The 12,700-nt window shown below is 33.5% G+C and overlaps 1 protein-coding gene across 1 annotated transcript; it reads right to left on the bottom strand.

The window, feature by feature from the left end:
- Positions 1 to 5,157: 5,157 nt before the first annotated feature.
- LOC146945481 (protein CHROMATIN REMODELING 35-like) lies at positions 5,158 to 12,248 on the bottom strand. Its single transcript, XM_085743809.1, has 6 exons — positions 12,087 to 12,248; positions 10,041 to 10,963; positions 8,612 to 8,902; positions 7,683 to 7,832; positions 5,509 to 7,238; positions 5,158 to 5,414 (listed from the first exon to the last, which is right to left on the bottom strand). The coding sequence occupies exons 1-6, from the start codon at positions 12,118 to 12,120 to the stop codon at positions 5,411 to 5,413; spliced, it is 3,132 nt and encodes a 1,043-aa protein (XP_085599935.1). The 5' UTR covers positions 12,121 to 12,248; the 3' UTR covers positions 5,158 to 5,410.
- Positions 12,249 to 12,700: the final 452 nt, after the last annotated feature.

The following is a 12,700-nucleotide window of genomic DNA, read 5'->3' as shown; positions in this document are numbered from 1 at the left end:
AAGGAACGTTTGAGGAGTTGTCAAAATGTGGGCCTCTTTTTCAGAAACTAATGGAAAATGGAACAAAAAGTAGATAGTAGCAAAGATAGTGATGACACGACTAATGTTACACCCTTGAATAATGAGGCAATTGTAGAGTTACCTAATGATGCAAGCTATGAAACAGTTTGGTGGGACATTATGTCCGTTTTTGTTAGGGAGGATTTTTTTTTGGAACTGTTATGGGTTACCTAATTTTTGCTTTCCATATATTTCCTTTTCTTGTCGTTTTTCTTTAGAGGGTTGCCCCCCCCCCCCCCCCCCCCCCCCCCCCGCCTCCTCTGCATATATTTTCCCTTTTTTTTCTATATATATAATATATGAGTGAGTGGCAAGGATTGGAGTTTCCTAGGGTGCTGACCTAGTCGAGATGTCCAGCGGCTCCTTCATGTCTTCCTCACTCTTGATTCACTAAAAAAAAATTAAAAAAATTAAATATTAATTAAATATATCATTTTTATGCCATTTTTTAGTTATAAGCTAGTGCAAACGCTAACTTTATCAAACACTACAAATTCAATCAGTTCACTTATCCATTATCAGTTATCCTTTATAAGTTAGTCTTTCAGATATTCATTATTTTCTAAGGACATAGATAATATTTATCTAAGATTGTGACCTCGTTATTTTCAGTGAGGGTCTAATTGCGAGTAGTAAAACATTTGATATATTAGGATGCAGAAATGGATAAGTCTCCATTTTGTATGAGTTTTACCCTTAGCATCTTTAAAATAAAACAAAATATGTAAAATGACATAGGCGAACGTTTGGTTTCGCTAGTAAATCGCATTAGTAAATGACTAGAGAGCTTGTTGAAAAGAGTGTCCAACACCGTTGCAACTTATATTAGACTATAACGGATAGAACTTTTATGAAAATATTATCGTGAACTCCGAACTATGGTGTTCAATCCTCATCAAACCCCTTCACAACTAATTTCAATTGAAACCTTAATTCTCTATAGGAATTTTATAGATGAACTTCACACCCATGTTCAAAAGGTCACTTCTCTCTCTTAGTTTATTTATTTTGTGATCATATTGTGTTTTCATCATTATTCTATATAATATACTCTTAAATTTTTGTTCTTTTTCAATTTTCATGAGATTGTGAGTAGGAGTAGGACCAATTGAGTACTGAACTTGAAATATTGCATAAAGTGTGGTTTGGATGGTATTGTTATAATCATATCTTGAATATCTTGATTATAAATGCTTTTATTGTTAATGTATTTTTCCTCGATACAAAATTGAGGATTTCGGTATTTGTTCGATGATTAAACGGATAAGTTTTGAGATGGATTTTAATTTCAATTTGGTGAAGTTAAAATTTAGGTTATATGATCTTCATCCAGCGCGATCTCTTGGCTTGATGATCGTGTACGACTTGTATTTCGAGATCAATTTTAGATTAGATTTGATGAAACATTGGCTCGATACATTAAGATTTATTCGATCGTCATTCATTGCAATCTCTTGATTGCATTACTGCGTATTTTCCCTAATCAGAAGGAATCTGGGTCTGTATCAACAATAAACTATAATCATGCCAAAATTTTGTGTAATTTATCTTTTGTAAATATTTGCAAATTAAATGGATAAAATCTTATAAATTTTTATGCAATGTTACAAAATCATCCTGACCTTCGATCAAAATAAACTGATCTCAAGAACCCAACTGTCATATTGATGTCAACATTGAAACAAACTGTTAGGAAAAATCCAAGTCTCACATTTGATAGATAACGCTCTTGATAAGAGTTTATAAAGAGATGTCACTCCTCACTTTACAAGGGTTTTGTAAGGATGAGTTAGTCCCCAAATTTCAACACGGTATCAGAGCATATCGATCGGGCCACCCCCCATTTATATACACGCACCAAGCCCAAGAGTGATGGGCATGAGGGGGTGTATTTGGAAAAATTCAAGTCATATAGATAGGACTCTTAATAAGAGTTTACAAAGAGAATGCACTCCTCAGCTTACAAGTCAGTCTGAGTTTTGCCCTTTTCCTGAAATTGAAATCAATATGAACATGGGAGGGGAATAGAAAGTATGGTAAATGGGTTGATTTCAAGACTCGCTTGCTTTTTGGTCATTTCATTTTTATCGTCATCATCATATTATTACTTTGTTTTCCAATCTAGAATTTCATATCCATAGAGGAATGAAGCAACATCCTTTTTCGTTGTTATATAATGTCTTATTTCTTGAACACCAATTGCATTCTAATTTCTGCCAATTAATTACCTTTGTTACGCATATATTTGCTGATATAAATTGTTGTGCTTAAAGTGTTTGAATTTTGAACATTTTTTTGTGTATGTGTTGAGTGCAGCTTGGAAAGCAAGTAGAGGAGACTAAACAGTCTTGCCCATCCACTGTTGTGCTTTTGCCTAAAGTTCCTCAGGCGGTAATCTTGTTTTTTCCAACATATTTTTTTTCCTTTTTCTTGGATGAATGAAACTTACTTATGTACAATTCAGCCATCTTGTGAAATATTTTTTTGTAGTATTATTACTTAACTTTACTTGATTATTTCAGAAGAGTGAACTATCAATGGAAGAAGCACGTGAGGAAATGGATAAAAAACTTGCTCAAGAAGACAGTTATTCCAACAGGAAAAGGAAATTAAACACTGAGGTTGGTTCATCATATTCTTTGCAGAGTTGTATTTAAAATCAAATATTATATGTTAAGAAACATATCAGATGATTAACTTATGCATTTAATTTTTGTTGTTCTAGCTGTCTAAGGTTCGTTCGGCTTTGACAATTCTCAACACAACATTGATTGCACGGTTCAGGTACTTGAAAGAGTCCCTGAATATTATTTTTTGTGGTCTAGGTCGAATTGCAGTTAACTAGTGATACATGTCATATGTTAGTTTAGTGTTTACTTCTGCAATGAACTTTTTCATTTTTTTGAACCCCCTTACAATAGAAGTTTTATCGATTTAGATTTCTTTCATTCACGTGATCACGCTGTCACCTATCTGAATTGTTTTTTCAAGATCAGACGGCCCACAATTCGACTTTATTTTTAGTCCCAATTACAAAGTTGAAGAAATAATGCGATTTGATGGTACTTATGCATGACTGCTTCAGTTGTATGATTCGCTTATTGCAAAAAATTTGGACCCGAGTTTTATAGCACCAAGCCACCCTTTAGTTTGGCCTTCTATATTCGCAACTGAGAACTTTTGTTGTTGACAATACTATAGGAAACTGTCAAGTACGGAGATACCATATTAGTTGCGAAAGCTATCGCCCAATTGTCTCCAGATAACCACACAGGCATTACATGTAGTGAATGAGAATAGTCCAAACTTTCAGCCTAGCCTTGAGATGGTGTCCCTTGATTTTCAGGTTTGTCATGTTATCTATTATTTATACTGATGTTGATTTCTTTCATTCATTTCCTAACTTTGTCTGTCTTATCTATAAAGTTTTTATTTTGTTTAACAATTGTTATTTAGCTACTCACTAATTTTATTTCCAAAATATACAGAATGACTACATACTGTGGAGATTGCATATGTTTATTAAAAATTCACTAGAAGTTCTAAAAGGAACGAGCGTTAGTACTCGTGTAAACAAAATTGAGGTCGTGGACAAGAAAAACAATGCCAAAGAGAGAAGAGTCGAGTGATTCTCTTACCAAAGACATGTAAAAGGACAAAAAGAAAATATTTATTTTGTGATTCACTTGTGCAACACATAAGGTAGTTTTTTTTTTTTTATTGAGTCAGATATTCGAATACTTTTTAGTTTGGACATCTAGGTTGGTCTCTGAAACCTTTTGTAGTAAGCTCAATGGTAGCATATAGACACACCATTAAGATATTCTTGTTTGACAATTTTTGGAGAATATTGAATTACAATCTTATATACTTAGTAGTTAGTACTCCTACTTAAGGTCATTTTATGCATAATAGACAAGGCTTGATTTTTATATCAAAATAAGTTTTGATAATATAACGTTAAATAGATTTTGTTTTTGTCAAATAGCTATTTATATATAATATTATTGACAAATTTATCCCTTTTATTTTATTATTTAAATTATTAATTTAAAAAATGTTAAATTCCATTAAAGTATGAACAACACCATTACAATAGAAATATAACTAATGCAACATATTTGTCTTATAAGATGTTTAGGATATTTGAGAAACGCTCTGCCAATGGTTCTATTAGTATTCCTTTCTTTCAATTTATCAAAGAACCATTTGTTGCTTTTTTCCATGAATTTTCTTCTTTGATTATTCTTCAATCAATGTCATTAATGAAAATCTTAATGAATAATTCATTCATTGATTGGTTTCTCATCAAAGTTGATTCTAATAAGTTTGATGTTGTAATTAATAAGAATAATTTCAATTGTAATAATCATCTTCATCGTAAGAACATTCTTTCATCAAAGTTGATAATGTTCTCTTCTATATGAGAAGACAATATCTTCTTGGTCCATTAATCTTTAATTATTTTGTTGATGATGCAATTCTTCTCATAATTTCTCTCGGTGATTCCACACGATGTTTTTTGTCTATTGAATATCTTTGAAATGTTTTAGTTTAAACATGCATGTAGTAATGAAGGTACAATCAATAATTCTCTTTAATGAAACTTTTGTGTATTTTCCTTAAACTCTTAGAAACTATTTGAAGATCATTCTTAAATCTCCATATCTCGTAGATACTCATGGTATGTAATGAAACTCAATTTGTGTTCTATCACATGACTTTTAAGAGTGATCTTGTGTACCACTCAAATATCAACTCATTATTCCTCAAATTTATTAAGACTCTATTGTAAACCATGTGGTGACGAGGATGAATCATAGATAATAAAATTCATCTTCTTATTAAATCTTCAATCAACACTCTTTTAATTCAAACAATATTCTTTCTCAATCTTGCATCGAAGATGCTCCCGTATACGATGGAGCATCTGCCAGTCAACCATTGAAAACTAATAAATCAATTATCACTTACGATAATTATTAAGAGCAAGCTAAGTTCCTTCAAATTGTTGTACGGTTCAATTATCACTCTTACTGCTAAATCAATTATCACACCAAACAATAGCATCTATAATATGTTTTGCGCCCTACATAGTTTTAATAAAAAAAGTAACAATTATTATTCAGGGCTGCTGCTCTCAATTGGCTAACCGTGCTTCCATCCTTTTGCACTGTACTCAAATTACAAGCCAAAATATGGAAATTGTAGATATTCAATATTTATAATACAAGTTAGACAACCAATTCAATTAGGCAACTCTCTGAATCTAGATAAAATCCTAAAACTGTTCACTGATATAAGAACCAAAAAAATTGCCGACTGAAGTACTACATTGCATGCCCACAGATTACCTGACAAATACAAATAAAACAAGAATTAGGACAAAACAAAATAACTGTCTTATTTTCTTATGATATACAAAAAATTATGTAAGAGTGGTCTAACCTTTTATACAGGGCTTTTACATCTTCCCCTAATAATGGACTTTCTAGAAACATATCACCACATTCCTTCACATCAACTCTCTCAACTTCGAAAGCTTTGTCACCACAATATTCATTCCATTCAAACCACATTTTCGAAATTAATTCCTTCTTGACACAAGTACTGTGATCTTCCTCTTCTGGAGAATCAGCAGCTATCAATCGATACACAAACACTTTCCTTTTCTGGCCTGGTCGGAAAGCACGGCCAATAGCTTGACGAGTAACAGACGGGTTGAGGTGCACATCTAAGATGATGACACGAGATGCCCCAACCAGTGATATACCCTCACCACATGCTTTGATTGACCCGAAAAAGATTTTGGCCTCGGGTGAATTGTTGAATTTTTCCATGGAGCACTCCCTTTGTTCAGTGGACGATTCTCCTGATATTACAAAAATTTCTTTGCCAAGACTCCAGCCCTTCCATTTCATAGCTAACCTTTCCAAATATTTTAGAGGCAAGAGATATTGACTGAACACCAAAAGCTTCTCACCAGCTGATTGGCATAGATTCAGCATATTGCGAAAGAATTTTAATTTCACCCCGTCTCTCACATCTTGGTTCGCTATTAGATCATCCATTGTATGCTCAGATATAGAATTTTCACTACATTTCTCTGCAATTGGTTTCAAGTCTGGGTGCAGGTATACAGCACTACCTACAGAAGACATCTTGAACTTTCTAAATACCCTCTTTATTGTCTTAACTTCATGCTTTTGCCTGGGTGTCATGTTGAGCACCACAGTAAAATCAACTAGGCCAGGAAGCTCATCAAGAAAATCTCCTTTATAGTAGTGCAGTACCTTGCTGGTCATCTCCCGCAAATCATGTATAACAGCTACTTTCCTTTTAAAATCCGGATCCTTCTGCAAAGTGTTTTCAACCAAATCACAGAAGTCTTTCACACCAGGTAAATGGATCCTACTCCTAATGCGTTGGACAATAGGTTTAGATGTTTCCATCTTTATAAACTTTGGGCGGACAAGGTTAAGCACGTTAAATACCTCCTTGACATGATTTTGATATAAAGTCCCGGACAAAACAACTTTTCTTGGTGTTTGTACTTTTGCGAGGGACTGTACCGTATCAGTATTCTCGTTCCTAGGAGTGTGTCCCTCATCTAAAATGAGAATTGACGGTTTCTTAAGCAATATATCTTGGCAAGATATTGATGTATTGTTATTACAGTTATCACAGATAATGGACGAAAACTGTTGGTATCCTAAGAAAAGGATACTCTTGTTATCCACCCACTGTTTTAAGACTTCCAATTGTTGTGATCTACTGTCAGCCTTCACACTGTAAAAATCATAAAGTGGTACATCTTCCACTTGCCATGTCAGAAACTCCTTTTTCCAAGTCGATAGTATTCCCTTAGGAAGCACCACGAGAGGTCGTGCATCGGGATACTTCTCTAGAAAACTCTGTATGAAACAGATAACCATGAATGTCTTTCCAGATCCTGGAGCATGAGCCAGAATGCATCCCCCAGGATGGTCTCCCACCAGGTTTCTGACAAGAAAATTGAATCCTTCGACTTGGTGCGGTTTCATTTGATTTGCATGTCGAGGATGTGCTGATATTTCAGTTACTGAGAGATCGTCTTTAGCAATCTTAACTCCAAATATATCAGCTTTTTCTTGGGCATTCCATGATTCAGACATATAAGTTCTTGTGCTCTTTTTAACCTTCAATAAAATTGATACGGTAAAAACTAATAAATAACAATAACAATAAATCAGTTTTGTGAATTACGAAGAACGCACTGTTTTACGAAGCAATGTTAGCCCATGCCATAAAATATCCTAATGTGCCATTTTATCATTTTGGTTTGGTAAAGAGGTTCTTGATTGTTTTACGAAGCTTTATACATTGAATTGAATTGAATAAAATAAATCACCATTTTTCCCACAAAAGAGGTACCTGAAACCATAAACTATAAGAGATTCTGTAACATATCAAGTTTCTAAATTCTAACTGTTTCACTCTGTATTATTATCCCATGTTGAAACATTCAACCTATGAATCTAATTTTAAGACATACTTTATAACTCAATTCACACACTTGCTATGTTCTTATGACCAATATTTAAGGCCAAACAAAAGCATTAATGCAGAGACCAGTGTCTAACCTTGTATTGGAACTCAAATATGGTTTCAATTCCTCTGTCAATAACCCCACAAACGCGACAAACATAACCAAGATCGTCTTTTAAAATGAAAGAATGATCACAGTCAGCGTCATTTTCCTCTTCTTCGGGTGGATGATTTGCAGAAACATCCTAGTAGGAGTACATTTAAACTAATCAATCCCAAAGGAACTCTAAGAGATAATATAATGAGTAAAATTCAAAGCTTAAACAAAAATGATCAATATGATAGAGAAGAACAATAAAAACCAAAGAACAGCGCGCATGCAGATGCAACTATCTCAAGTTTTAGTAACAGAAACAACATTCCTGATGCTAAAGTCAAATTACCATATGTATAGAAATTATTTTATTGATAAAAAAAAAACATAATTACAATATAAAATTTGACAGAAGAATTTCAAGTTACAGGCATACCAAAGAGAAAGAAAGGTTGAATGTAGTGCTAAACAATTAAACATCATAATTCAGAAGATTTCAGGACATAAAAGTACACGCAATATGCATTACATTAACTAGGTAAGGTCGCCAGCATATACATACATATACCCTATACTAAATAAAGCCGAAAAAAATGGACAGGCCATTCTCAGTGAACATCAAAATTATTTAGTCTTCTTTATAAATCAATGTATATTCATGTTAATAAGTAACAAGCCCATCAAAGAAGGAAACAGTGTCACAAATCTTTATCTATTCATTCCCCTACACAATAGTCCAGTTTTCCAATTTCCCCCTTCTTTTCATAAGGAAAATGCTCTGTCTTAGGATCATTAACAGATATATATTAAGGAAGCACTGCAAAAGAAATAATATGAAGAAAAACAGGTCACAAACGAGTAGGGGGGAAACCTACTTGACAAATATAGTTGTTCTAGTTGAAATGTAAAACCAAAAGAATGTATACATACTTTAGAAGTTTCCATTGCCATTGCCATCTCCCTCCAAACATCTTCTAGCCCGTCATCTTCAGTATCAACCTTGTTATCTTCTTCCTCACGTACACCAACATAAAGACCTTTGTCTTTCTTTGTGTTATCTTCAGGAGACAGACTTGTTTCAAATTCCTTATTATCTTCTTCCTCATGTACTCCAACATAATTACCTTTGTCTTTCTTTGTGTTATCTTTAGGAAGCAGACTTGTTTCAAATTTTAGATCTGCATGTTCTCCTCCATGGTAAGCATTGGGATCATGATATCCCTATAAAGCATTTTTGCATGGAGAATAGTCAAGAATGTCAGTGAAACAACAATAACATTCTTTTTCCCACTTTGGGGTTGGCTAGATAGAACTGAAAAGAAAAGAGAAAAAAAAACTTGCATAGTGAAAAGAAAGAGAGAAAAAAGGCATGCATCTTCTCAAGAAAAGTAGCTACAATTTTTAAGCCTAATACACAGAATCTTACCAAGGAATCTAGATTTATGAGCATTAACAATCCCTATGGAAAAAGTTCATACAATATGTTTGGAAAAATAAATGGAAATCCCCATATATTGTTCATCGTTCAGCAGTAATGATGTGAGCCGTAGCCTCATAGGAGTAAAGGAAAAAAGGAAGATAGAAATAGCATGACATTCAGATAAATATAAATCCACAATATCCATTTTTTTTTTTTTATTATTTTCCAATATTTTCCAATCTATAATTTGCATAACTACCAAGCAACAAGGTACCAGAAATTTTATATTGTGATGAAAAATCAGAGTTTATCAAGATATCAAATGATTACCAAATTGGGACACTTGAGACAAAAGGTCAGACTTCACTTCAGTGAAACTTGACAGTAGAATGGTAATCAATTGACTATGTAATTATTGAAAATGTTGGAAGAATGTACTTAAAAACGCACATGATTCAATGGAGAGAACTTCTACAACAACTAATAGAAATCCAACATTTAGGCTATGCAATAATGTATTATATCTGTCTTTTACAGAATAACGCCAAAGACCTATAATGATAAGTTATACATTGGACAAAGATATAATAAGCGAAAAAATGTAAACATATAGAAAAAATATATAGATTACATGATTAACTTTTTAAAGCATGCCTTCCAAATATATGTCAGACTAAATTATATCTATGGCCTCTTCCTCTCCAGAAGATTCCACTTTATACATATAAAAGTAAAAAATAAGGCGGCATATTCTTGATAAAAAAAAATAACAGAATTAAGGAAAGATAAAAAAAAATCAAGAATCAATTATGAATTTACTAGAATCTTCCGCCACAAATGGTAAAATGAAATACAATAGTTCAGTCAAATCAGCCCAAGAAGGATACAACCCAAATGAAAGGTGTGTTTAAAGGATTGCAAAAGCAGGGCAGAGCTTACAATCATTTCTAATGCAGGAGACTGAACTGGTTTTGGCAATGCAACTTCATGAAATGGAAGAACAGAAGTTTCATCTTTGTCATCTTCCCCATTTGAATCAATGATAACATTTTGATAGGACATCCCGGTAACTTTTTCATTTTCCATGTTGGGAGTTCCTTCATCATGATCCCTATCATCTTCCTCAACTGAATCGATGATAACATTTTGATAGGACATAGGAGTAACTTTTTCATTTTCCATGTTGGGAGTTTCTTCATCATGATCCTTATCATCTTCCTCATCCAAATCAATGATGATGACTTCATGAAATGGTGCTGGAGGAACATCTTTTTCTCTTCTTGGTGCCAAAACATCCTCTTTTTGATCCCTATCATCTTCCTCACTTGAATCAATGGTAACATTTTGATGGGAGATACCAGGAGCTTTTTCACTTTCAATGTAGGGAGTTTCTTCATCATGATCTGTTGGAACAGTATCATGACCATGATCCTTATCATCCTCCTCATCTGAATCAATGATAAATGGTACTGCAGTAACATTATATCCTTTTTCTGGTGCCAAAACATCCTTTTCGGTGTGCTCCCCGTCCGAATCCAAATCTATGACATTATGATGTTGCAAACCAGTAACATTCTTATTTTCCATGTTGGGAGTTTCTTCATCATGATCTGTCACCACTCTCAATAGTTGATTAGCAAGTCTAGGACATTTTGCAAAGTAAGGGCCTAATATTTGCATTTTCTGGGTTATAAGGTCTTTAATATTTTTTGTCACACTTCCAAATTTTCCACTCTCTAAGCGATTTATAACATTTGAAATTGCATACGGACTGCTGTAATCTACAACATCACCATGTGTTAAACATGGCAAGCGATCACTTGACAGTTTAAGTTTTTTGTGTCCTTCTTCAGGCGAAATTCCTGGTTTCAGAAAATGAAATGTATTAAAATTACAAGATACTAATATCCATTAAGGATTTTTTTTTTTTTTTTTACTTCAAATAAACCAGAAAACTAAGCAATCTGAAATACATGAATAAGAACATATATTTATTAATACAAGAGGTGACATAAACTATACTTAGAAACGAAAAACATCTCTTTGAAGTGATATATTGAGAATATGACTATTGCACAACTCTCCATGTTCCAACAAGTGCATCTGTGCATGCATCCTAAGGAACCATAATAAAAGTACAAAAACAAGAGAAAATATTTTAAAAGCTTATATAACTCAATTGAACTTAAACATGATCCTACACACACCATCATTTTCTGTTTTTAGAACCTAAAGCCATCATTTCATATCACATGGTTCTTAGCCCCTACCTGTATACTTCAAGCACTACAGGTTTATAACAATGATGAAGGAATTGAAACATCAACTATTATGATAATATGTCATTTTTCTCCTTTTATTCTAAAAATTGCTAAATCAGTATATACATTTATTTAAGATAAATGTGATCCTATAATTCATCACCCCTTTTCCCTCTAAAACCCTCCATCCAAACAAATGGATTACTTCATGTTAGACGCACCCCTCATTTCATTTCGAGACTAACTCGAGTAACTTCGTCATTTCAGGCACACCACCACCACATCCAACCAAATGCTCTCTAGCATCAACACTTTCAGACCACCCTACAGCCTTTACTTAAGGGTGGAGGGAAAGGTTCGACAGTAACAAAAAAAGGTTCCAAACACATTTCTAAAAAAAGCCTTACAAGTTACAAATACAGTTAGCACAAAGCTACATTACGTTGTATAGACAATTTCCTCACGAAAACATGGACAAATCACATGAAAAAAATATATATTGATCCATGGACAATGGTGATTTAACTCAGGACGAGTAAGAGCCCGTTTGTTACAGCTTATTTCTAGAAAAAGTTATGATTTTTAAACAAAATAATGACTTATAGAAGATTACAAGCGTAACATTTAGAGAAAAACCTAAAAATGTGATCCTCCCTAAAATCATGGTTTATAACCAATTAAAGAAAGAAAAGAAAGAAAGAGAAAGAAAGGAAGAATGTAATACCGGTTGAAGCAGGGCGTTTGCTGGAGGACGCCATTGATGAAATTTGGAAGCGTTTAGGAAGAAGAAGAAGAGTGAGAGAATAGGGTTTTGAGGATTGAAATGAAGAAGAATGTGAGTGTGGCTTTTGGGTTTCTTTGTTGGAAATGAAAAGCCAAATGCTACCGTATGAGCTAAGTTTTGCAGGGAGGGTAATTATTCTCTGTGACTCCTTCTTACCGTGGGTGTCATGATGCATGATTTTGATGGAAGGGAGTTCTTCTCTCTCCTCCGTTCATTGAGTTGGAAAAAAAAAACATTATTATAGAAGAGAGGTGATACGTTGACCACCATGGTACACACATCTTCTACCACCACACACAAATAAGATATGTAGTCATGTGGCCCTCACTAATCCATCTAACACTCTCTTTCACATTAAGTGAAATTACTAAAAATGTCCTTTCATATGGGGTTGTATAATAGAAGTAGGAAAAAAAGGTGTCATCCTAACATTATTCTTATAGAAATAGTTACTCTCTATCAAATAATTAATGATTATGTGTGATGTGTGATTATGTTTTAGTAGTGTTTTTCTACTAAAACATAAAGAAAAGTGATAGCATATCTGTTAACTT

Source organism: Medicago sativa, chromosome 2, assembly GCF_051527215.1.
Source record: "Medicago sativa cultivar Bolivia chromosome 2, Bolivia_mono, whole genome shotgun sequence".
Classification (NCBI taxonomy): domain Eukaryota; kingdom Viridiplantae; phylum Streptophyta; class Magnoliopsida; order Fabales; family Fabaceae; genus Medicago; species Medicago sativa.
The sequence above is the reverse complement of the archived record's forward strand: the minus strand, read 5'-3'. Positions and strand labels throughout refer to the sequence as shown.

What these genes read in the sequence shown, in the direction of transcription:
- LOC146945481 (XM_085743809.1), bottom strand. Translation starts at nt 12,120, where the DNA reads ATGGCGTCCTCCAGCAAACGCCCTGCTTCAACCG. An exon ending in CTCCTGCATTAGAAATGATT is followed by an intron (nt 8,903 to 10,040) that starts GTAAGCTCTGCC and finishes AATGCTTTATAG; the next exon opens with GGATATCATGATCCCAATGC. An exon ending in TATTTGAGTTCCAATACAAG is followed by an intron (nt 7,239 to 7,682) that starts GTTAGACACTGG and finishes ATTTTATTGAAG; the next exon opens with GTTAAAAAGAGCACAAGAAC.